At 41.5% G+C, this 26,898-nt stretch overlaps 1 protein-coding gene across 7 annotated transcripts in view; it reads right to left on the bottom strand.

Annotated features, from left to right (window-relative positions):
- The window catches only part of DTNA (dystrobrevin alpha), a 232,960-nt gene that overhangs the window by 92,855 nt on the left and 113,207 nt on the right, over positions 1 to 26,898 (bottom strand). For all 7 annotated transcript variants that reach the window (XM_063130691.1, XM_063130692.1, XM_063130689.1 and 4 more), the window contains 2 exons: positions 10,537 to 10,604; positions 3,569 to 3,649 (listed from right to left, as the gene is read on the bottom strand). In XM_063130691.1, coding sequence (XP_062986761.1) covers positions 3,569 to 3,649; positions 10,537 to 10,604 — 149 coding nt within the window. The remainder of the gene's footprint in view (positions 1 to 3,568; positions 3,650 to 10,536; positions 10,605 to 26,898) is intronic.

Here is a 26,898-nt window from a genome sequence, read left to right as displayed (position 1 = left end):
CTGTCCCCAATTGTGGAAAATGGCCCGACAGATGCGAGGTGCCAGTTCCCATTCGTGGGATGTCCTGTCGGAGCGACTCAACATGTCTGCTAGTGTGTTGGAGACGCCTACGATGTGCACAGCTGTAAGGTGGATGTTCCTGGGCATCATCCATGCAAATATTTGGATTGTGAGGTTGACAAGATGGGGGGAGTGCATGCCCCCTTGCTTGTTCAGGTGCCACAAAACAGATGTGTTGTCCGTGAGAATTTGGACGTGATGGTTCGCAATGTCTGGTTCGAATGCGACTAAGGCTTTCCATACCACCAAGAGTTCCAGCATGTTGATATGGTGGTGCCTCTCTGATGATGACCATAAACCTTGGGCTCGGAGGGGTCCGCAGTGTGCTCCCCATCCCTTTAGAGATGCATCTGTTATTATGGACTTGGAGTGTGGAGGTGGCTGAAATGGTGTACCTTGAGTTAGGTTGTTGAGATCCATCCACCATAGCAGGGATAACGCTATCTTGGGTGGAATGCGTACTCAAATGCGACGGCCGTCGGATTCAAAATTGAAGACCTCTGCCAGCCAGAGTTGCAGAGGTCTCATCTTGAGTCTGGCCCATTCCACAACTGCAACCGTAGCTGCCATGTGGCCGAGTAGTTTTTGGAGGGAGTGTGCTGTGGTGCTCCTTTTGTTGAACAAGGAGGTGGCCATCGTAACGAGTTTTAGGGCTCTGTTTCGAGGGAGGGAGGCTCTGCTGACATGGGCATCTAGCCTGGCCCCCGATGAACTGGATTGTCTGGGATGGCTGTAGGTTGGATTTTCCGATGTTGATACACAGGCCTAGTGTGTCGAGGAGGTGTAGGGTACAGAGTACTGTAGTGAAGCAGCGGGAGAAGAACCCACTGGAAGATTGGTCGGTGGTGACCCACTCTATGGTTCCTTTCTGAAGGAGAATAGAGGTCTCTGCCAAAAGTGTTTGGTTTGGGGGTGTTGTTTTTACGAACCCCAGCGGTGGAAGGGAAAGGAATGATGTGGTAGCCATGTGCTAGCTTACGACCCTCTTGGTCGACAGGCGAGGTGTGGTGCTTGTGGGCTTTCCTCTGCGCCGATTCCACAATGATGGAGTTTGGGCACAGGTGTGAGGAGAGAAAGGTTAAGTCCTTTTCCTGCACTCAGTACAATGATTCGAGGCACTTAGATGTTGGGGGCATTGTGGAGGTTGTGCTCCATGCCTGGTGAACAGTCTGTAGTAGTTTAGGTAAGAACGGGATGGAGACTGGGAGGCTGGAGTCGGTATAGATCGCATCATATATGGGATCTCTTACTTGCTCGACTTGTTGTTGGGCCTCGATACCGAGGCTTTGTGCCATTCGGAGGACTTGGTCGGAAAATATGCCAAGGTCTTCCGAAGGAGAAGTTCCGCATTTAGGAACTACCATGTCCTCTGGGGAGGGCATGGATGGAGCAGGCAACGGTACTGAGGAAGAGTCAGATTCGTAATCTTCAGGCGAATCAGGCGAAGCATGTCTGGTGACTGGTAGCGAAGCCAGTTGAGTATCTGGCGGTGGGAGTGGAAGTGGTTGGATTCGAAACGTAGAGCGGTGCTCGGTGCGGGGAATACTCAGAGACACTCCCCTTGGTGATGCCGGGGGCGGTGGTGTTGGTTGACGGGACCGTGATCGAGGGGATACGGACTCGTAGTACATGTCGCAGTAGCGTGGTTGCTCCAGGTGGTCTCTCCAGTAGTCAAGATAGTATCTACTGGGTGGTTGGTAGTATTCGTAGAATCGGTCCCAGTCTCTGTGAGGCGATCTGGAGTGGGTATGGTGACTCCAGTGCTCTGGATGCGGGAGTGGTTCTCTTCCTCTGTCCCTAGAGAGGGAGTGAGAGGGTGAGCGACTGCTGGTATCGTGGCTATGGATCGGTGGCGAAGGTCGGCGGTGTCGAGGAGAGACGGCATCAATTGGCTGATTCGGTGGAATCGGTCAGTCTGGAAATAGGTCTCTGGACCGATCGTCCTGGGCAGGAGGCCGTGTTGACGACAAAAACTCCCTAATTTCTCCCTCTGACACTGTTGATATTGGTTCGATGACCAATGGCAGCAGAGGAGACCTCACCAGTACTCAAATAGGGGAATCGAGTAGAGGGGAAAGTGGTGGCGTTGTTACCAGAGGAGGAAGATGTTTAGTGTCTCCTTCCTCTTTTTCGGCGGAGCTTCTTTAGTCTTGGGCCTCTTAGCTTTCTTAGTGAGCTTTTTTGCTGCCGTTTGGGTTATGGAACCCCCTGAGGTCAGAAGAGTTGCAGGAGGGTTCTGTGAAGAGAAAGCAGATGGCTGCTCGACAGATGCCATTTTGGGTAAAAGGATGGGGTCCACCGCTTGAAGCGCCTTTTGCCAGAGAAGTGCCTTCAATCTATCGGCTCTATTTTTTCGAGCCTGTCTAGAAAAAGTCATACAATGCCTGCAGGACTCAACAACGTGGGTTTCTCCCAGGCACAGGAGGGTGTGCTCGTCTGATGGCGGCAGCTTACTGCCACATTGGACGCATTTAGTAAAAGGGGCCTTTAAGGCCATGCGCCTGAAGGATGCTAACGACTAAAATAGGGTCAAATTAATCCCCCCCTTTTTTTAGGAAGACGATGATAAGAACAAGAAAAAATGAAGAGAAACGAAGAAAAAATGAAGAACGAAGAAAGGCGGAGAGGATTTCTCATCAGTAGGTAAGTAACTCAAATCCCGACGAGGCAATGCTGACGGCGGTCGAAGAGGAACTGAGGGATTGAGCGGGAATGCGTCCGATCGAGGCTCCACGCAGGCGCAGAGCCCCCTCATTAAGTGTGATGCACAGAGACCACGAAGAAGAACTTTTGTTATCAGAAGTTCCACTTTAGAAACAAAGAAAAAGAGCCCCTTCTTCAGCTAATCCCCAAGGACATATCTGCCAGTTCTGTGCAGTGATCATAATTGGGATCAACTTACCATGTATATGAAAAATAAAAATTATTTAAAATATTACTTAAAACCTGCAAAACAATTGTATACTGCTTATAATTTAGGAAGCATGTAGCATTCTTAGAGATGGCTTATATAATGAGATATTTACAGAGAAAAACCTGCTAATTTACCATTTTAATGATGGAAATTTTGGACGCAAAAATTAATATCTATCATTATTGTAAAAGCTTAAAATAAGTTCCATCCAGCTGCAAAAGATAATCTTAGAAGTAAAATGAACAAATCTAATAGTGTTAAGAAACAGAACTTGCAGGGTGGGAGTGGAGCGAGAACTTCTTTAAATTTTATGGTACATCTCATAATATTGATAAGGGAAAAGTACTTTTCAGAAGATGCACTTTAAAAAAACTCCGCCCTCTCCTACCACCATCTGCATGCAAACATTTAAACTTTTAAGTCTAATTAGCAATAGTGGGATATCACGCTCTTCTGGCAAGCCAGGTGTTCTTATTAGCATCTCCTCAATGTGTATTAAAATAAATTCCAATTTGCATTTGAACTGGGGAACAAACACAACTCCACAGTGGAAGATTAATGATAGTAATTCAAATTAACCACTGGCACACTTACAGTTGCATTTCTTCTGTACGAATCTAAGCTTGCATGCTGTTCTGTAGGTAGATAAACGAATGCGATCCAGATCTTGAGCCCCTAATGGTAGAGAAGTAAATATACGTTATCGTAGACATAGTTGCAATTTGTGCAAGTACTCCACACACAGATGAGAGAACATAAAGAAGTGTTCAAGGTTGTCTTTTCTAAATAGGGAGAATGGGAAGAAAACAAAATTAAAATAGCTTAGCAAATGGAAAGGATAAGCTTTCTATATGTACCACACCAAAAAACATCTGATCAAACTACAGGCTAAAAAACCAAAATGGCTGAACTCCAATACCATGGGAAACAGTTTAAATTTAATATTTAACTAAACAGTGTGCAGTAATATCCTCAGCTAATGGGTCATTTCAGAATATGATATTAGGGATGTATCCCACATTGCACTGCTGGAAGGGAGCTTGTAGAATGACTTCCTTTCCTTGGCAGCACCCAGAGCCTCACAAAAACCTTTTTCTGAATGGGTAGGGGAACCCTCCTGAATTTTGCATTTCTTAGTTCTGAGACAGCACAGAGTTCTGTGCCTCTTTCAGCAAAAAGACAGGGACTCAGGTGAAGTGTAAGGAGCAACTGCTACTAGTGCTGGCTGAGTTAGGCACCTCTGCTGCACATCTCTCACTGTTCACATCCTCCCAGCACTGGCAAAGTTTCTGGCTTTCCACACATCTGTGTCCTCTTACTGTTATCTCTGATCTATGATTGGAGATAACAGTGGGGATCCCTTGAATGAAAAAGGACATTTATTAACCAATGAAATGACAGCATTTGACTAGTCAATTGACCAGCAAATAAACTGTTTTCATATATTGTTCCTTAAATAAGAACAAAACAAGACCTAAAGTGCTCCAAATTAATGGGGACTGCATCTCTGTCCCCCTTTCACTCCAAGGGCAATCAGTAGAGGTATAAGAGGCAACATTGCACACACTTATGTGCCCGTTATCTCATAAAATTGGGAAGTGGGGTACTAGATTGCCGTGGTTTCACTCCTATTTGGCTGGCTGTCTTCAAAAGGTGGTGCTTGGAAAATATTGCTCTGCCCTGTGAATATTCCACCATGAGATTCTGTAGGGGTTGGTTTTGCCTCCCATGCTATTTAACATCTACAAGAAATTGTTGAGGGTGGTCATCTGGAGTTTTGAAGTGCATTACCATCAGTATGTTAATAACACAAGTTCTATTTCTCCTTTTCATCTTCTTCGGGTGAGGCCATGCTAGATGGAGGGAGACATTTATCAACCCCTAGACCCACCCAGTCAACCCCCCTCGGCTTGCTTTTATAAGCCAGGAGGGACAGGGATCGAGAGGGCAAGTGGTTGGTCACATTGCTGCAAGTGCCTTGTCCACATCATCAGGCCACAAGAACTGGAACTGATATCACAAAATCAGGCTGATGGTGGCATCAGGCACCTCAACTGGAGCTGCAGTAACATCAATGTCAAGCTCGCTGTGGAGATAAATGATTTTGTCCTCAAAGTGTGAGGCAAAAAGATCAAAGTGGGTCCTCGACGGGGCCAGGGCTCCATTTGCTGGGGAGGGTGTTAGCAGCCCCCAGACCACCTAGAAGAGCTCTGCTGGACGGCTACTTGAGGATGCAATGGAGGCAGCAAAGTAAGCCTTCTTTGCTGCCCGCACCATCACACAATAGGCACGATTATGCGCTCTAGAGCATGCTTGGTCATCTTCACCGAGTCTTATGCCATTTGCGCTCTAGCCAACATTCAGCCTGTTTCATTGTTTGCAGCTCCTTAGTATACCAAGGAGCAGAACGGGCTCTGCAGGACTGGAGAGGGCACTCAGGTGCAATCAAGTTGATGGCCTTCCGCATCTCACCATTCCACAGTGAGGCTAGGGCGTTGGCTGGATCACCAGCTCTCTCTACTGGAAAGTCCCCAAGAGCATTCAGGAATCCGTTGGATTCCATTAGTCTCCTGGGGCGGACCATCTGAATGGGTCCCCTACCCTTGTAGTAACACTGTAAGTTCAAATCTCACCAGGAAATAGTCTGATCATGACAATGGGGTTACTTGGACACCCCCCCAATCTTCAGACTATCCATCTCACAGCTTGGACCAAAAACCAAATCAAGGGTATGCCCTGCTTCATGTGTTGGCAGGGTGACAAAGTGAGATAGCACCATGGTTGTCATGGAGGCCATGAAGTCCTGAGCTGGAGCTCCAGAATCAGCCTCAGCATGAAAGTTGAAGTTGCCCAGAACCACTGTCCTGGGTTCCTCCAGGATGGTGTAAAAATATGAATTGAAAGTCTTGTCAAAGGATCTGAAAAGTAAATATTATTTGTAAAGTGAAAACGTCATCTTTGGTTTAGCATTATGATTAGGTCACAGAGAGTGCATAGTAATGGGCCTGAAATCTGAATCTTCCGTGACAGGAAAGAAAAGAACCAGCATTATTATTTTGCTGCCCCAGTGCTGCTCATGATAAAAGTATAACTTTTCTTCTTCCCCTCCCCAATCTGCCAAGTACTCTTGACTAGATTGTGTTACCAATTGTCTAGGGATGTGTGTACAGGTAAAACACAAGTTCTCCAAATTCTACTCAAAGCTTGTTCAGGCTTGCGTCTGCATAAGCATATTTTTGTGCAAATTTTTCCAAATGTACACATCCATTGTGCACATCTTTGAAATGTATGCATTCTTCTCCTATTGATTAAAGCATGTTCATGTACATTCTTCAAGAATACATATTTCTCATGCACATTTTTCAAACTTATGCATGCTGTCGAATCGAAGTACATTCCAAGCTTGAAAGTGTACAGATTGCATTTGAGTCCATGTTCAGTTTGGGAGGTGTGAACTGGGTAAATCCTGAACAAAAATGAACTGAAACTAATTTCTCATAAATCTCTATGCTTGAATAACAAGCATATGTTCCAGGCAAATGCTACCCTAAACTATTTAATGTCTCATCCTAAGTCATTTTCATTTTTCCAAAAGACGGATTTATTCTTAAAAGACTTCTTCCCTTCATTGGTCAAGTTGCAGCCCAGCTGTTTCTCTCATGTTATATGACTAACATTGCACAATACTCACATTGTCCTGTTCTTTTTTTAAAATATTTCTATTAATATCAGGTTATGTTTGCTACGATCCTGTGCTTGTATTATTTAATCTCAAAAGACTCTTATTAAATGCATTTTAAAGCAGAGGTTCTTGATTGTGTTTTGGTGGTGGACTTCTTTTCAAATAGGATAATCATTACGGACATTTTGCCCCATCATTTCACTCAGACAGCAATAGTGTAATTACATTGTCGCCTTGCTAATGGTACATACACAAGATCACATCTCTTTGCTCAATATTAATTAGACCTTGGGCAATAAGGGATAAATAATTTGCATTATTGATCTTCAGTATGCACCCAAAGGGTCAGCCCATCAGGATTATGAGTCCCAGAAGAGAGCACCCTTTAAAAATGGCACAGAAATGCTATAAAGAAGAGTGAAAGCCTCTCTTTTTTTTTAAAAAAAAAAAAGGTGGCAGGACAAAAACTGAGGAGGAAAATGGTGACTAGAATTTGCAATCAAGCTCCTTGGAAGTGGGACCCTGTTTTGGGGTTGGGGGAGCAGATAATATTGATTGGTTAATACTATAACTATTATTTTGTTTTTAAAGTGTTTTATATATAACAATGGTAAGAACTTTTCTAGACACCAACTCCCACACTGTTAGCACACTGATTGATTTCTCTACCAAATTCCAGAATTTGTTCTCTAAGATGGAACTCTTAGGCATTCCTCATGTCCTTAGGCATGTAATTAGCTAACTAATTAGGCAAGGAAAAACTTGATAGTAGCTGTAAGAGAATATTTAGTTTGGCCCCAGCTGAGAGTAAATCTGACAAGCCATTTCAACCCAATTACTTTTGTTTAACAACCCCTTGACAGGATTGAACTCCTCAGCAGGAAAATAAGGTGAAGAGGGGGCAGAAGTTGTGAATTCAAAGATATTCTACACATTGGTGTTCCCAGAATTGTTTGCACAGTCACCTCTGGAAAAAGTTGCTGCATAGAAGGGAGAAAGCTATCTTGCTGTGCCTCTGTAAGGATCAGAGCCACTGACGACTGACAAAGAAGTATTTTTCTTTCTTGCACATAAAGGGAATAGAGAAGGTGTTTAGCACCTCTATTGAACAGATGCTACTTCTGCCCCATTTACCAAGTAAACAGAAACAAACAGACAGAAAAAGTTGAGGTAGTTTTTTCTTCGCAATATTTTGTGATACTTAAGGGAGATTTATGCAGGTGGTCATTGATTATCAGCAGATTTCAGTCTGAGAACCACTGCTTTAAAGAGCTGCTGTGATTATTTGTTGCCATTGTGTTAAAATAAGACTTCACAAATATGATATTTTGTATCCCTCTTGCTTACTTGCAGGGACAATCAAGACATTTTGCTGTCTGTGGTGAAGGACAAGATGTTCCCTGCATACACGTTCCTCCTACACTAGCTGAGTGACCTGGCCACTGAACGTTACTTCAACACAGGTAATGGGACAGCATTCTCCAGGACACACACAGCCCTGCTGTCCACTTGCTCACTGCTCTGTGTAGTGCCTGTTTGTTACCTGTTGAAACAAATGCTGCATCGTGGCAACAGCATGCATCACATCAGCAGAACAACATATGCACACATCCGATACCTGATGTACTGCATGGCCTGGGTTGGCTGCGTTTCTGCCTGCTCATTCAATCAGAATCCTTTCCCAACTGAGCTATCTATAACATGTTGGGAAAAGGCAAGCAGGTAAGATAGCCAGCTCAGGCCAGTAACATGCAAGCATTGCTGCCACCAAGATGTCTGCAACAGCCAGGGGGTGCAGGAAGACGCTAAGGAGAAATGGATGTGGTAAGGGGACATTGCAGCCATGCCTCCCAAACATTTGCCTAATGGCCCAGTTGATTTGCCACTCAGTTGTGTGACTGAATAGGAAACCTGCAATAAAAGGCTTTGTGGGCATGTGTCCCACTATGGCTGAATCAGGCTCAATGCTAGAACAAACTATGGGGCAACCCAAAAGGCAAGACAACAAGGCAAGAGCTCCAGCTATTGGGTGGTATACAAATGTAATAAATAAATAAATAAATAAATAAAGTAGGCAAATGGTCTTGCCCAAGAGTTCCAGCCCAGTATGGGATCAGGTAAAGGCAGAAGCAGTCCAGATAAAGGTCAAAGAACAGTTCAACAATGAGTTACTATACTCAGTCCAGAAGCAGAGTCAAACAGGTGTCCTTCTCCATGAGCCCCTGCCAAAGGAAGTGAAGCAGGTGGCTACTAGGAGGAGGGCTTTCTCCGCTGTGGCACCCCAGTTGTGGAATGAGCTCCCCAGAGAGGTCTGCCTGGCACCTACACTGTACTCCTTTCGTCGCCAGCTGAAGACCTTTTTATTCTCTCAGTATTTTAACACTTAATTTTAACTTAAATTTAAATTTTACTGTTTTAACGCTGTATTTTAATCTTATATCAATTTTGCTGCGTGGTTTTATCCAGGTTGTGCTTTTTATACTGTATTTTGTATTTGTGCTTTTAACCTGTTGGTTGTTTTATTATGGTTTTAATTTTTGTGAACCGCCCAGACAGCTTCGGCTATTGGGTGGTATAAAAATGTAATAAATAAAATAAATTTTTTAAAAATTCACACAGAAAGTCAATTACAAGGCACAGGAATTGATAAACAATGTTCCAGCACTGGCTAGGCTAAAACTGAATGTTTATATAGCCAGAGTTTTCTAAGCCCCACTCAGGGTTCAGCTGCAGTGTGTTACAGACCCTTTGGCAAAAATCCTATTTGGGGAGGAGGGAGGAGCTCCCATGGAATCCTCCTTTGTAATCAAGCACTCCTTCTCAGAGGATCCCTATTGGCCTGTGTCTTAGCACTCTCGAGGGCTAGGTAGTTCCCAGCCTCAGAGGTGGAACTCTTCTCCTCCTGCAGTAATAGAACTGCAGTGATCTACTCTGAGGACCCAGGCTCCCACAGATCTACTTGTATTTCTGTAAGAAGGAAAAGGTAGCATTACTCTGTGAAGTGACTGATCTACTGGCTTTGGATACAAACTAGGTTACCTAACAATCTGTGGCTTCACTTTTCTCCTAATATGAGCTACTTTCAGACACTTAGTTTTGACTTGAAAGAGCTGTATATAAATCCCACAAATTGGCTTCAATTGCTCATTTGTGAAATGGAAATAATAATGTTCAACTTCACATGTCTGATAAAAAAACATGATTGCAAAATCTGAAAAATCCTTTCTGCGGTAAAATTATAATGCTTCGCATATTTAGTTAAAATTAAGTTACAGAGAAATCAACAGAGCTTTCCAAATATGTATATTTAAGAGCAGGGATCAGGGTAGGAAACTAAACATGTGCAGTTGCAAGCTAAATTATATTAACATCAATTTAAGACTGTTTAAATCTGAGGTATAAAACTGAGAAAAATTGATATTGGTACCAGACAATATTAATCACAGAAAACATTTTTATTCAAGACATTGTTAAAAATATTTAAATTAAGAATCTAAAAACTGAGATATTTTGGTGTAGTCAGGATGATTTCAGGATAGTGTTACGTAGTGATAGATAGTGATTTTGACTGTTCAAGCAATATCTTTAAATTATTATAGATAAATTTGCCTTGGATAACTTATCAGTAATTGATATGGTAGAAAAACTAGCTTTTAAGTGACCCACAGAGCTACAAAAAGACATCAGGTCAATTATGTATACGTTTTTGCAGTTTGCCGCACACTAAAAGCACTTTTAAACTCCTGTATTGTACAGCAAGCTGCCTGTGGCCCAGGGCACAAATCCATGCAATATTTACTAAAGTTATATTCTGTCTTGTTGGTCTCTTGCAAGAAAGCATTCATCTGCCAGAAAAACTAAAAAATTGCACAACACTTACGCATTTCTGCAAACAGCTGCCTCCTTTCTGCCATGGTAGTTCCTCTTTTCCCACAGTCTTCAATCATTCTACGGGACAAAAAACATTAAGCATATTTTTACTATCATTCGTAAGCTGAACACAATTGCAAAAATCTTTAAAATGTTCCAGTGTACTGTTATATGTCCAAAGAGGACTGAGAAGATATCTGCAAACAATTAATGATTTAGATTTTTGTCCTTAAGCATCTAATTTCTTCTATCATTGTCTTTTTAAAAATAATAATAATATTGTTTATTTCTGTTTGAAAGTATCGTGCAAACCCTTTAAATATAATTCTGTCATTTTGCTCATGGTGGAGTTTATTTTAAAATGGAGTGTCAAACCCCTACCCCCCTTTTTTTTTACAGTGAAGCCAGATCTACACCAAGCAGGATATGACACTTTGAAAACGTTTTGAAAACTGTATAGGGAGTGTGTCCTGGGCCTCAACAGTTGTCACTACTGTTATAAACCATTTTAAAACAGTAGTGTAGATCCTGCCTCAGTCAGTATAAAGTTCTAAATTTGTTATCTTTACAAGTCTTTTTTTTAACCATAGATTTATATTAATTTTTCACAGGCATGATTTCTGCATTATAAAAACGTGCAAAACTCTGAAAACTGCATGCGTCTGAAACGGAACAAGTTTCCTTGCTGTAGCTGTTGTACCAAAAACCATTGGACAGAAATGATTATGTTGACATTTCGCAGTCACATGGAAACGTAAGGAAATATTGTTTCCTTAACATTTGCATCTGGCTTCAGCTTTCAGGGTTGTCTTATCCAGGAAAAATCCATGTGAGATCCAGTTTGAACCTATCATTTTCATCTGCTTTCCAGATGCACACCTGTGCATAGATAGCATGTTCAATGCTAGGGGTATGCACACTTAATTGTTATGCATAGTGGATGATTCACCACTTGTTTTAGTGAAGCAATTTCTCTTGACCTGGAAATGGCTGGTGAAGAGGAGGTTAAGTTACTGAGTGGGGTGAAACCATATTTGCAAAGTTACCAACTTCAGCAATCCTTGAAGTTAATAGCTGAAATGCAGAAAGGTTATAGCAGAGCTTTCCTTGCCTTAATGGATTTACAGCTGCATTGTGACTCCCTCACTGCATTTCATCTAACAAAACATTTCTCTAGCAGCAGGTCTTTCTCAGCTATACATTCATGCATTTCAGCACTAATCTTTGGCAATATCATAAAATTGTTTCCGGCTCTTTCCTAAGGCTACTTATAATTGCAGTGCACTTATAGTATCTGTTTGTACTTCCTCTACATGAGCTACATATGGTTTTAGAGAAAAAAGAGCTGTTAATTCACACCCAAGTGTGATAATTCAATAACTGTCTCTTCAGGTTTTGCCTTGTTTTTCAAACATTTGCATTACAAAAATCAAATTTCATCTTGATGATTCATTTTTGCTATCAAAATGTTCTCTTACTATAGAGGACATTCTTCCTTTTTAAAGTTGGTACTGAAAATACTGTTTTGACCTAACTCTGATGTTGGTAATAACAGCTACATTTTTTTATTTCGCTGTAAACAACAGCCCAACCAGATGTGATGCAAGAGATCCATGATCAAATCTCTTATTACTTTTTAAATTGTTTTTACTTTAAAGCAGCTGGAGGGGCATTTTTACTGAAGCAGTGGTGTTGGGAGGGGGTGCAGAGAGAATAATAGGAATTGTTTAATTCTTCTCTCACACCAAATACCCAATCTGAATTATCTCCCAAACTGCTATTACTCCTCTAGGGGGGAAAAAACACTACTAAGTTCCTCACCATGTCTGCATCCCCCATCTAGCATGGTTAGTAGCAGTTTTGGAGGTCAATGTAGAACATAAGAATGAGGGAAGGGAGGAGTAAGTCCCCCTACTCTGATCAAAGTCAGAGCCCACAACTGCTGCTTTAAAGGGGGGGAGGTGCATCACTGGACCAGAATTAACAACATGGTAATAGAACATCCAAAATTGGATTCATGGAGGTGGGGGAGATCAGGCTACTCACTGAAAGTGAGAGCAAGTGATGAACACTCCTGAAAAATCTCATGTTGGATTAAAAATAGATTCAAATGGCTTATTTTGGTGTAGTTTGCTTATTTATGTAGTTTGGTGTAATTTGCTTATTTATTTATTAATAAAAGAATAGCATTTCAACTGTGAAAGCACATCATCATAAAAAACAAACAATCCTCAACAACATGAAGAAACTAAAACAAATTCTAAGAGCTTCACAAAGAAAGCTTTATTAAATACACTCCAGAATTATAGCTAAGCAAGTCTCAGCCTAGCTACTACCTGGATAGGAGATGACCGAGGATTCATTGATGCTGCTCCTGATGTTGGAAAAAGGACATGAAACAAATGTAGCAGAGAGAAATCCCATTGTAAAGCATTAATGGGATGTCTCAACATCTCTAGAAATGCTCTAGAAGTAGCTGATGGAATCTCTGAAGGTGAAACAGCCTCCTTCTGCTGTTGTCTTCCATTGTAAGTCTCCTTTCTTATATAATATGGTAGTGTAAGGCTTATTACTAGAGATCTACCAGAATGATTTTGTTTGCTTTGTTTTTTTAAACAAACTAAAGCTTGAGCACTACACACATGCAGAAAATTCTGAAACTTTGAAGAAGTTCAAAGCTCGAGCTCTGGACACCTTGGGAAGATAGACGGATGAGGCAAATGGGAAGTCAATGCATACCTCCCACACTGTACATGTAATGTAATATGTGACACAGTGTGTGTATGCACGTGTAATAATGCTTACTCCTGTGAGCTCTTAGAGTGCTTGGCCAATGAAAGGACAGGCACAGAATGTTGGGAAAGGAGCTGAAGAAAAGTCAGTTGGTGATACTTAAGAGTAAGGGAAGCTGAGAAGAAAAAGCTGAAAGGACACCAGAGGGAGAAGAGACTGGCCAGATCTACACCAAGCAGGATATAGCACTATGAAAGTGGTATATGGTATGTGTCAATAGGCCCCAACAGTCGTTAGTGCACTTCAGTATGGTAGTGTGGCTCCTGCCTCTTATATATATACTGCTTTCATACCGCTTTCATAGTGCTATATTCTGCTTGGTGTAAATCTGGCTAGAGAAATCTTGCATCATGTGGCGACATGGAATTTGCACTACTAACTCTCCAATAGCTTATTGATATGGGTAATTGCTAATAATTCCCTCTAATAGCAAATTCAGATGGATGAGTGCCAAAATGGAGCCACTGAGAAACAAGAGCGAAGTATCAGCATGAGATATGCAAAAATACAAAAACAAAAATTGTAAAGGGGCAAAGGAGGCAAACTGGGCCATTCAGTGTCCTCCAGGAGCCACAGTTGAAAAAGAAAAGTGGAGTCTCCATTGGTAAAGAAAACTGGAAAACTAGGGGTGGGAATGAAAAAGTGAATTGGCCTTTACAACTTATAGTAACTCAGGGGAGTGCATAGCTAGCTGGCTGGAAACCTGAATATACTACCATATTACAAATGAAGTGATATTTAAGGGCATTTCAGATCTTTATAAGAAGCTATGCACAGTTCTTCCTTACTTCTAAATTGTTAACATTATGTAATGCACAGCTATTTTTTGTCGTTTATATAATATGCCCTGCTTTCTGTGTATTTCCAAATGTAAGTGTCAACATCAATTTCCCCTTCATTTGAGTAAGGAATGCCAAAAGTCCTGTTCACTGAGATGCATTTAGAAATATAATGAACTCTAAAGAATAATAGAATTGTGTTCTTCTAATTCTTTTCTTTCTACCCTGAAAGCAGATCTGGTAAAAATGGCACAAAATTTAACACATAACATCTTCCTTTTTTCCTGCATGCACTGCCAATTGGAAGTGTTGTGTTTATGCAATGTGTTCAGTATAATAGGAAAAGCACATATGATAGCAGCTCAGGGTTCTGTTATCTCCCTCGCCTCAGGGCTCATTTCATTTCATTTCATTTGACTAGGTCAGAAGAATGACATCTACTAAGCCAAACTGTAGTGAATGAAGCTCCAGGGACAGAAAGCAAGAAGTTCTGGAAGAGAAGTATCATGGAGACAAAAGCCTTTTCCTCCAGACAATGTATATTGACTTCTACTTTCACTGGTGTTGCTTATTTGGCTGGGCACTGCTACAAGGCAGGCTGCAGTATTTCACATGAAATTAAGCTCCTACTTAGTCAAAAGGATCTCTTGACCTGCCTAGTGGTGACATGATTAAAACCAAATTTACTTTAAAATAAGCTATCAGTGACAGAATTTGGTTGGGTAGGCTTGCTAGCCTTGTACAGTTTGATAGTTCTAGATTGCGACATATTAGAATATTCCAATGATATTTCTTCAGCTATGGCACCACTTCTTATTTTCTCCTTCCATACATTCTCCATCATCAAGAGGATGACTAAAATGTAAATTGCGGTCTAAATTAGACTGACCATTTATGTCCGAAAAGGAGAAAATACACCATAAAAGCCTGCAACAGGATATCTATGCTGGACAGCACTGGGCTGTTGTAAATTGCTCTGTTCCACAAATAGCTCCTTCCAGCCTAAAACATGGAAACAATGAGCTGTACTTGCTTTGGAATTTGCATTAGCGGAAATTTATTATTTTTTTCAATTTGCTTTTTCAAATGTTTCACCCTGATCTTACTTAATCAGGGCTGGACCAGGAGCACTTCTCTTTGCTATTATCTTTTGGGAGTTGGAGTTGGGGGAAGGGTGGTATACATACTTGTCCCCAGCTACATTAAATTCTTTCCTTTCTCAATAGATATCTATGGGTAGCTTTCATTTATTTATTCAAAATATTTTTAGGCTGGCTTTAAGAGTATAACCTTTGCAAAGAAGTATATACAATGAAATTGGATACAAAGACATACATCAAAAGTTAATAAAAGCCAGGGTAATTAATTTTTTAAAAACCCAGTCTGGAAAATACTAAAATTCAATACATAAAAGCATCTAAAACCCACCAACAGTCCAAATAAATACAACTCAAGAAAAGCTAAAGGAAAAAATGAGGCTTCAGGGCTTTCCTAAGGAAGAGGCCTGACTAGACCCCAGATCAGGGGTCCTCAACCTCTTTTGGTTGGTGGCACATTTGGACATTTGAGTGTCATGGGTGCTGACCCAGAATGGCTGCCATGGGGCACCTTGCCCATTTATAACATGGCTACTATGTTGCACATGGCTGGTCACAAAACACTTATTTCCTAGAAGCTAAACTGGTGAGACTAATAAAAAAAAGTAGCTTGTGCATGAACTTAAGTACAAAACAGAGGTGGTGCCTGAACTCCAAAACACAAAAGCACTCTCTTTGGATCCAAATAAAGATGGCACTGGAAAATAGCACTTTGCCTTGTAGCATGCCAGCAAAGAGAAAGAGAGAGAGAGAGAGAGAGAGAATTAGATAAAAATCAGAAGGGGCAAGGGGCTTGGTGTGCACCAGGAGAGCTGTGCATGGGCATACTGGTGCCCAGTGGCACTATGTTGGAGACCCTAGCCCCAAATGGTAATCCTTCTCAAAAGTGAGTGTCTACTGCAGAAAAGATCCTTTCCCTCATACCTGCCAATGTAACTGCTCCCAAAGGCAGGCAAGTGAGCCTGGGCAGGCTCTTGGGCAGGTGAAGGTGGCCCTTCAGGTAACTTGGTTACCTGAAGGACCAGGTAATTAGGACCAGTAAGTAACAGGTAATTGAATGCTTTAAAGTTCAAAAACATCACTTTAGATCACTGGCAGGCAACCAATGCAGCTGGCAAAACAGACATATCTCTTGAACCAACCACCAAGCCCCCAACAGTAGTCAGGCACACACATTCTGCACCTGCTGAGGTTTCCAAATTGTCCAAACTGGATATCACTAGTGCATGTGTAACTGAGGCAAGGTAAGACCTCTCCAGGAAGGGCTGCACTCGGCATATCAGTCCATGCTAGTAAAAGGTACTCCTGGCCACCAATGTCACCTGAGCTTCCCCAGCTAGTGTTGAGTTCAGGAGAATTCTCAAAATGCTCACTTGATCATTTAGGAGTGCAACTCCATCCAAGACCAGTTATAACATTCCATCTAGTGCAGCTAATTTCTCTACCCACAACATCTCCATCTTCCCTGGATTAAGTCTTGAATTGTTTGCCTAAATCCATTCCAAAACCATCTGTAAACTCTTGTTTAAAGGTTCTACAGCCTTCCTGGGATTAGTAGATAGAAATGCAAGATAGAATTGTGTATCATTCACATAATGAGGATATTTCAACCCAAACCTCCAGATGACTTCCCCCAGCAGTTTAATGCAGATACTAAAAAGTATGGGGGACAGGAAGGAACCTTGGGGCATTTCATAGGACAAATGCCATGGGGTGGAACATAAGTTCCCAGCACAACCTTCTGAGATTGCTCCTCCAGGAAGTACCAGAACCACCATAACATCACAACTAGCTCAAACTAGTTAAACTATCCAGAGGGATACCTTGGTTCATGGTATTGGAAACCATTGAGGAGAACCAACAGGGCTGCATCTCTCAGTCTGCCAACATTCCATTCCATTGTGAGGTGGCTTAGATAGAGGCTGTGGAGCGGAGAGATGGGGAGGACTCTTTCCTCATCTCTCCAACTTGAAATCCTTTCAGTTGCTGTATTCCTATTATCCTGATATGCCCTGTCTGACATGGCAAGCTAGGCACATTCCAACCAGGCCATGTACCCGACTTATCTCTTTGATTGTGTGCCTAGAAGATTGTTAATTGCAATTAAGATAACAGTAAGTGCTATACAATGTTGACAATATATCCCCTCCCATCATTGGCGTATAATGAATTAGTCACCTGGGGGCACCGGGGGTAACAAGAAAATAAGCAAATTTAGGTACCAACTCTTACATAATGAAGCTACATAGAAGCACACAAGAAATGGACATTATTATTATTATTTATTTATATAGCACCATCAGTGTACATGGTGCTGTACAGAGTAAAACAGTAAATAGCAAGACCCTGCCGCATAGGCTTACATTCTAATAAATTAAAGATGAGCAGGATCACACCACCTGCCCCCCAGCTCAATTCCAGTTTCTCCTTCATGCATTGAGTCTACATATTTGTTGTATGAAAATGGCTGGAGCACTAATGAAATGGCAACTACAGGAGGCATTTCTGGGAGGGAGGAACCGAATGGTTGTTTGACCAGCCAGGCCAACGGAAAGGGACTCCCATCTTACTTGTTGTTCTGATGTAAACAAGCATAATGGAAATGCATGTATTCCCAGCTTGCAGTGACTATGCCCATGGAACTCATAGCACTGTTATGTTGACTGCTGAAGAAACTCACATTTTGAAAGAAGGATGTGGGAGCTATGTAGTTCAAGCGTACTTTAAAAAGTAAAACAGTTTAATTTAAAATGATTATTAGCATTAAACAGGGTTGGACTCGATGGCCTTATAGGCCCCTTCCAACTCTACTATTCTATGATTCTAGTTGTCGTCGTCGTCATCATCATCATTGAAATGACCACCAAGTTTCAACTTCTCTGTCTTCTCTAGTTTAGGCTAGCCTAAAGAATTGTTGTAAATTGTCCAGAGAGCTTCAGCTATGGTGGCAGTATAGAAATGTAATAAATAATGAGAAAGAGAGAGAGAGAGAACAATGAACAGAACTTTCAGAAGCCGAAATTAATACAGGGCTACTGATGTGTAATTTAGTACTAATAAAAGTAAATGCTCTATATAGAATTTTGCTGGAACACAGATACAACCCAAAGAAATTGAGGTGTGAATACAAAATATGTTTTATCTCTTTCTCCTTCTCATCTACCTATGTGGTTACTACATTAAGTTAAACTTTAATGATTTCAGCCTATAATATTCTTTCAGTCTAGAATATTCTATCATATTAACTGAATAACTTTGCTTTATGCTCATCACAAGATGCTTGTTTACGTTCCTCGCATATTCTCCAACAGAGTATTAATATAAATTCCTTCGTTATCAAACGGTCCTTGATGCAAACCTATGCTGCTTTTGCTGCAGGGCAAATACAGCTTTTTCAGTATCTATTTGATAAAAGAAAAGAAAAAACCATATCACCATAGATCAGTTATTTAATTTGTTGTTGGTGATTAATATAGTTGAAGATTTATTAGAGAGAATGTGCTAGTAAAATCTAATCTGGAACATGTTTGGCATCATATTTCACCAAATGTAACAAAATACCAAAAGGATTAAGAACATAAGGAAGTAAGAAGATCTGCTGGATCAGATGAAAGGAGTCTCTGGTCAGGCATTTTGTTCGCACAGTGGCCAACCAGATATCTACTGGAATCCCCAAAACAAGAAACAAGTGCAATAGTATTCTCCTGCTCATGTTCCCAAGCAGCTAGTTTATACAGAAGAATAGTGCCTCCATTACTGGAGGTAAATTATATTCATTTTATTCATTTATTTATTAGATTTATATAGTCCAATTAAGAGTGGTGAATTTATGATTATTTGTAATCCCAAATTTGGAATAGAACCTTTTGCTTTCTTGAAGCAAAGTGAGTCTCTTTAGCACCTTCACTCACAAATGGGTTGCTCAAGACTGGGAAGTCAGACTTAGAAGGGTTCTTATATAAAGCCAGCAGGGCCCATATTGGCATCCTGATTCTTCTGGGCTGTAGTCCCCCTTCCTGCCACTGTCAAGGGTGGCACTGTGGAGCAGCATTACTTGAAATTTAGCCCTTTCTCTAGGGAGTCTTAGGTTAGAGCCTGTGCTCTGAAGTGGCCTTTGGCAACTCTTGTTCCGCAAATACGGGAACGAATGTGACCTGCATAAAGTGACAGTGTAGATTTATAAGATGAGGCTTTGCATATTAAAGTGCCATACTAATTATTACTAAATTTTTTAAAAGCAGCTAAAATGATGGAAAGCTAAATGAACTCTACTGGAGACTTTTTGTTTCTACATTTTCAAAACTGGGAGTCAGTGTATTATTTTTACTCTAATTAAGATTTGACATATTATTTATTATTTAGCATTATTTTCACAATAGCACAAAGGGCAGAATGATATACAGTGTTATTATGCAGAAAATTTATTTTTACAGAGACACCATGCAAAAATATTGCATATAACGCTCATATCTGATGGTGCTTGTACACGGACAAAAACAGAATGCACTGCTAGATACTCATCCTACTCTTCTTTAATGCACTCACCTGCTGAGGTCATACTGAAGAACTATCATTACTGTAGGAAGTACAAAGTGCACTCAAGGGGGAACATTCGTAATAAACTAATAATTATATCTTATATATTAGGTTGTTCCCCCATTCCTGCCTCATATGACACAGTGGTTCTTTTGCTGCAGAAGGATTTCTGTTCCATATGTATTCTCCCATGTTCCTGAAATGGAGGGATATGTTGAAAAACTATTAGTGTCCCAGACTTGCCTTTCAGGTGGTGGGGGAAGCATGCAGAGAAAAAATGACTGTGGAAGTCTATGGCCTCAGCTAGACCTACCAGTCTAGCAGGACAGAAGGGTGAAGATCCCACGATATTTTTATCATGAGATCTCCCCCTCTATTCACACGCAGCATGCGATGACCTCAGATGGAGAGGCGTGGCGCCTGCCATTTCCCCCCCTGTAAACCGCCCAGAGAGCCCTGGCTATGGGAGCGGTATATAAGTGTAATAAATAAATAAATAATAAATAAATTAAAGAGACAGGAGCGCATGAGTGCTTGTGCACAAAAGGTAAGTCCTTTTTAAAAAATAACATATTTTCCCCGCTCCCCCCACCCCACCCCCAATGGGCGCAGAGCTCCTGAGGTGCTCTGCACCCCATGCACGGGTCCCGGCTCCTTGCGAGGAACCACAAGGAGCCGGGACAAACTGCAACACCTGGCCACACGTTCCGCGGTTTCAGGCTCAGCCCGAGACCATGGAAAATCCGGGCCTAAAGTGGAGGGCGAGATCCTGGGGCAAGGGAGGGATCATCCCTCCCTGGTCCCGGGATCCCTTGTGCATCATGTGGACGCACAGGGATGATCCTGGGGATAAAGCCCCATCTAGCTAAGGCCTATGAAAAAAAAGCTCATAATACAACTAGCAGTGTTTTGTTTTATCCTGAAAATGAAATTATTGGTTGTGTGAAGTGTATTAGATGTAGGCAACTTTTTTCTAGGGGCATATCACAGCAAAACCATCCCAAAGGAGCACAAGCAATGGTATGTTCCCAGTGGGCATTAAAGGATGCTTAATAATTTGTGTGAGGACCCCCTCCATACCTTATTACAATATAAATTCATGAACAAGCAAATCAGTGACAAACTTTTAGATCCCTCTTTAGTGGTATGTTACTTGAAGCTGCAAAGGTATATGTTCTGGGCATGTATTTATAACCTGGCATGGACCACCATGTGTATGGAAAATACTGTGGAATTTGGTGCATTAAATGGATCATCCAAAACCATCCTTTCTTGTTCAGTGTTAATGGTTACTAGTAAATGGACCTGGCTTCACATGGGTTCGATACAGTGAAAATTTCAAACAATTTTACACAGCTGATGGAGTTGGACACATTCTGCCAGCCCCAATGTCATGCCTTTTCTGGAGGAGGATTCATCTGATGAAGAAGAGGAGGGGGACAGCCAGTACAACGGGTCCCAGCCAGAGCCAGGTGAGGAACTGGAAGCTACAACTGCCCCTGGAAGAGCAACCTGGCCCCTCCAGTGCCATTCCTGAACTCGCCCAAATGCAGGAATCAGAGCCTGGCATCATTCATCTATCTGAATGGTGTAGGCTCAGACGCGAGCAGCAAAAGTACAAAAGGAAGCCACAGTGTGGGGCCTCCCTTAAAAGCGACGCACTGACTTAATTAGCCAGCTGTGCTGTTTAATGATCAGCTATATATCAGCACAGCCAAAGCAAGCTCTTTTCTGCAAAAACAGCAACTTAATTTCTGTGTTTCGTCTTGTTATTCTGGACCTTACTGATTCCTAGATGATGACCCACGTGGACCACTCTCTCAGACACTTCCTGAGAGCCCTTGACGCTTGGTACACCTGACTCCTGTGAACTGAACTCTGGACTGCTTTGACCTCGCCTCTGCCTTCTCCTGCTAACCATACTTGTAATCTAGTGACTGGCCTGGTTTCTCTCTTTGTTATTCCTGGGACTATCTGAGCCTTGACCAGAGCACTTGCTGGCCTTGAAGCAGGACACTAACTGAGTGAAGCCATGCCTCCTGTCATCCATAGGCATAGTCCCTGCCATGGTGGACCCCTATAGCCCCAAGATAGGGTCTGGCCATTCCATTTCCCTGAAGGGGAATTGCACCATAGCATGAAGGAGGTGCAAGCGTATAAATCTGTTCTTTGACCTACTAATCTGGCCTGGCTTTAAACTGGATGGACTGCAAAGATGTGTACTGGTTAGGGAAGTCTGCCTTTAGTGGCTGAAGATGTTACTGCAGGCTTCAACCACATGGACCCATTTAAATTAATTAAAGTATTTTGAAAACAAAGTTTTCAAAACTTTGAGGTGCACATCCCTAGGGTTCCCTTAGTATGCATGCCAAATTTCAGGTGTCTAGGCTTCAGTCTTGGTGGTATGGCACTGATGGACAGTTGGCTAGACGGACACATATACATACTCTTTTATTATTATAGATGATAGGTCACAAAAGATTAGGGGGAACACTTATCCCTAAACATCCTGTTTTCTCAGGATGATGAACCGGATATTTATAAAACAAATCCTCAGCTAACATAACATTATAAAGTCCCAACATTGCTAAAGTATTTTACATCATTTGAGAATCTGTCTGGAAGCTCTCAGTTGTCTGAAGCTGTTAAAGTTGCATTTGAACACCTAAATGCATTATCAGTCTCTCATTCTGGGTATATATACTTCTCACCTCCCATGCTGCCTTGATTTTCTTTCTTTCTTCTGAACCTCTCATGTTGTCCCTTTTAACGTCTCTCTTCTTCCTTGCCACACCCAGTTGTGCTGTGTCAAATCAGTCTACTCTCTGGCCGCTTTCACTTGACAACTTGCTTTGTGGTTAAAGGACAAAGGAGCACCACACAGAACTGAACTAGACTCTAGATAACATGCCCTGATCAGTTCTTTTTATTGCTGAATGTGCCCTGCAGGCTGCAAACTAAAACTGACCAAAGAGGTAGTGAACTCACAGTTTGCAGGTGCTGTGAACAAACAGTTCCAACATATAGTTGAAAGATGCCAGCAAGAAGATAACCCACAGTCACAGCAGCAGGTAACACCACTGTAGGAAGTCTATGAAGATGCTGCCATTTGACCAATCATCACGTTGTAGTTTTCATGGGCAGATACTTATTTATTTCTAGCCTTTGTTGCCTTTCCTTGTCCCAAGATGGCATACAATATTAAGCACAAAACCAATATAAACAATACAAATACAACACAGGAATATGACACAACTATAGTAGCAATTTAGCACTTTTGGACAACAGCAGATCATAGCCTATGAAGCTTTGTAGAGAGAGGTTGCATCTAAGGCAATCAGATAACCTGCCTCTAAATGTAAAGCCAGCATTCTGCAAGAGGAGATCTTATTCTGGCGCTTGTAAAAGAGCATGCAAATACATTCGGCTGCTGTAAATATTACCAGAACACATGGTAAATCGAGAAACCGAGAGACATAGTGCACATTTTGCATTTCCTCTACGGATGAAGATAGTTGTCAAAATATTCTGTGGCCTCCAAAAGCTCCAGATTAAGGCAGAAGTGATATCGAAGTCCTAGGGGCAAATTAATTCTGCAGTTGTAAACTGCAGCTGAGCTCGCTACACATGGGGCACCTCTTGCCTTTATTCCCTTCACCTTCTGTAGCATCAATGTGATGTTGTCAGAGAAGCAGCTGCAGGGAAGTGTTTCTTCTGCGGAGGAACACATCGCTATAACTATTTCTCCTTTTGTGTAAGCCAAAGGAAATTTGAAGAGGAATGTGGACAAGGACAGGAGATCTTGACACCAACAAGTATGGCTCAATTGATTCTAGTTGCATGCAGCTTCCCTTGACAGGAAGAGACATTCATCCAGCCCATATTTATTATTTTGAGCTTTTAAGCAAATAGGACTGAAGACTCTCAAATTGTCACTAAAATGCTTGAAATACAGCATTCTGGATACCAGGCAAACTATTACTGTTTGAAGGGTGTGTGTGTTGTTTCTTATTCACTTACCCAGCCCGAGCATAAAATGGGAGTTTTCTATGTAGACGTTGCGTAGTTATAGTACAGGCATATGGAAGTTATTCAACCCTTCAACAAATTTGGGGCACTGAAGTTTAGTGGGTGATTGACAATTCAAGTGTTTGTTAACCCACAGCTTTATTTCCACATGTTGGTCATGTCTACCTGCAACATACAAAACATAACCGGGTGGTGTCGTGTTTCTCAGAAAACTCTTGCTTTCAATGGTAAGCAAATGAGGAGGCTTGCTAAGCAATCTACAAAGCTTTTATTAAGCAACAAACATCTCTTCTACCTGAAGAGAGTCTAATCTCTTGGAAACTTTCCCTTGGGCAAAACTATGCAAACTAAGCAAGACAATTGTCTGCTCAAGAAGAATAGGAAGCCTCTTCCCAAACGCCTGTAACTTCAGAGAGCCTGGTGCGGAGGAAGGTTCTGGCACAATCCTAGTTGGACCGACTTTCTCACGCCTTCCTTCCACTCCATGCGTTTGAGCTTCCGGCAGACCCTAGCATCAGCTAGCTTGTCAGGGCGCTCTCTTCTGGAAGAAAGCTCACTTCCCACTGAGTGTGTAGGATTTGGCCTTGAGGAGATAAGCTCTGGAGAGGGCTGACTCCCAGCTGGGGTATCACCCGTGAGAGCTTCTTCCTCCACTGGTATAGGCTGGCTGGTGTCTGGTTCCTCCTCCTCTATTTCCGAATCTGATTCTGAAACACCTTCTCCCAAAACAGGGGCAGTGGGGTTAGACATGATGGGTGGGCAGACATCTAGATGCTTTGACCTGGTTTTCACAGGACTTCTCATTGCAGTGGCAGCTGCTATTTTGAATATTCGAGCCACGGTGGCGGCACGCTGTACCTTATCATTACATATGAACCTGAGAAGGGTAGATTGTTGGGGTGTTAACAAGCCACCCAGAACCCAGGTTTTAATGTAACAACACGCTGCAGTGCTCCCCCCTCCCACAGCCCACCATGGCTCCAATATTCAAAATAGTGCCTTCTGCCACAACAAAAAGCCCCATGGGAAAATTCACCCGTAGTAGCTTCTTGTTATGTGTGAAGCCACCCTTTGTTTCACTTCCCAACAATGCATTCAGTGCAGTGTTTGGTGAAGGTGTGAATAGGCCTTCTATATAAAAAACCACAACGGCAATGAGCCATTCATAGAGCCAATTTGAAGTGGAGAAAAATCTCTTCAATTTTCTTATCAAAAATGGTCTTCTGAAAGTGCCCTCATGTTACCTCACACCTGCAGTATATTTCAGCAATGGCAAAGGGTTCATAACAACCAAGAATAAAGTGGCTTGCATTACAGAGCTTGGAGCTATGGTAAACTCCAAAAGAGGTTGCTCCTGATACACTGCTTGTAACAGGTTTTTACTGTTCTTGTGTATATCATCTTCGGCATTAGTAAGAGGACAATTTACAACCTACAATGACCTGCTTCACTTTCATGAGAAGTAAGTGTAGGCTTGCTTTGTACTTTCTGAAACTAGAAAAGGTATGAAAAGAAATTACCATATTCTAGGATGACAAGATGAGGGTATGACAAGACACAACCAAATTAAACCAGTTTTCAATGACGCTTTAAAGGAGCAAATGCTTAACAGAAATGGAGTTCTGAAGAAAGATTATAAAATGTCTTTTTTATATGACCCAACTATTCCCTAAATTTCTTTTTTGCATATCAGACTATTAGCATTATCCCAGGGTTCTTCCATTCCTACACTTATCCTTCTGCCAAAGTTGTGTAAAAATACTAACAGCAAAGAATAACCTAAATTCAACAAATGACACTCTCAAAACCAAATCTCAACCAAAGGATGAGGAATACCTGAAGGAAGGTAAAAAAAATGTCAGCCCTGCAACCAACAATGACAATAAAATCCTTACCAGCTTTGATACAGAGTAATCAGCTGAAAGCCAATGTGTTTCTCTGCAAAAGTGGTGGTATTCCCAACTGATTTCTAGTTGGGAAACTGAAATTATCACCCAAAGCCTCACAGCATCATGAGGCTTCTCCCCATCTGGCCTGTCCACTCAGTGTGGCGTTGTGGTTAGAGTGTTGGACTGGGAGTCAGGAGATCCAGGTTCTAGTCCCCACTCAGCCATGGAAACTCACTGGGTGACTTTGGTCCAGTCACAGACTCGTCCCAACCTATCTCACAGAGCTGTTGTGAGGATAAAATGGAAAGTAGGTGGATTATTTAATGCCACTTTGGGTTCCTTGAAGGAAAAAAAGCAGGATATAAATGCAATATATAAATATAAATAAATGCAATAAATAAATAATCAAACTCGGTTAACTAAAAACTGAAGAAAAAGCTTCTGATCTCATCTTTGTCCCCCAAAACTCCAGCGTGATTTTCAGTGGTGCAGTGGGAGAAGGAGATATAAAAGAAACTTGTGCAGTGTTCTGCTTGTGCAACCATTGGATCCAATCCATTTGTTGCTCAATTCTGGAAATTTCTTATGAGGTTTCCCAAAATGCGAAAATTTATCAGAGGCACTACAATTACCAAAAAAAATGTGTTCAGGAATGAGAGGGATAACGGGCCTAAGAACATGCGTAGGATGGTGCAGCAATGGTTATTTTAGAATGCTTTTTATAAGTATCTTTTTATGTTTAAAATTCATTGATTTATAATTTGTATACTGAATGTTTTATAAGGACATAAATTTGGGGAACATGTTATAAAACTAACCAATCAACCATTACAATTGTAGATTTTCTTATACCACACATTCTATTTGAAATGTAGAAACATATTTAAATATGCCTTGCTGACAGACATTTTCCCTTTACTTTTGTTTCTTGATGCATTGTTTTAAGCTACTACAGCAATCTGTCAGCTTAAATATGACACTTCCATACAATTTTATGTGCACATGCCCTATAATCTGAAAATAACTATAAAAATGTGCACATTCCCCATTTAAATTGGAAAATAGCACCTTTTTGAACATGAAATGTATAATCTACAAGAAGCTGTTTAATTTAAAATACTGCCAAATACAAATACTTCTTTTTGCAATACAACCCCTCCAACTGGATGATGTATAAGAGCATAACTGTAGATGAATACTTGACTTCCACAACCATGTCCAATCTCATATAGATCATGAGTTTTAGTGA

The sequence above is a fragment of the Elgaria multicarinata genome, chromosome 7 (genome assembly GCF_023053635.1).
Source record: "Elgaria multicarinata webbii isolate HBS135686 ecotype San Diego chromosome 7, rElgMul1.1.pri, whole genome shotgun sequence".
Classification (NCBI taxonomy): domain Eukaryota; kingdom Metazoa; phylum Chordata; class Lepidosauria; order Squamata; family Anguidae; genus Elgaria; species Elgaria multicarinata.
Note: the sequence above shows the minus strand (reverse complement) of the source record. Positions and strands in the feature narration are given on the sequence as shown.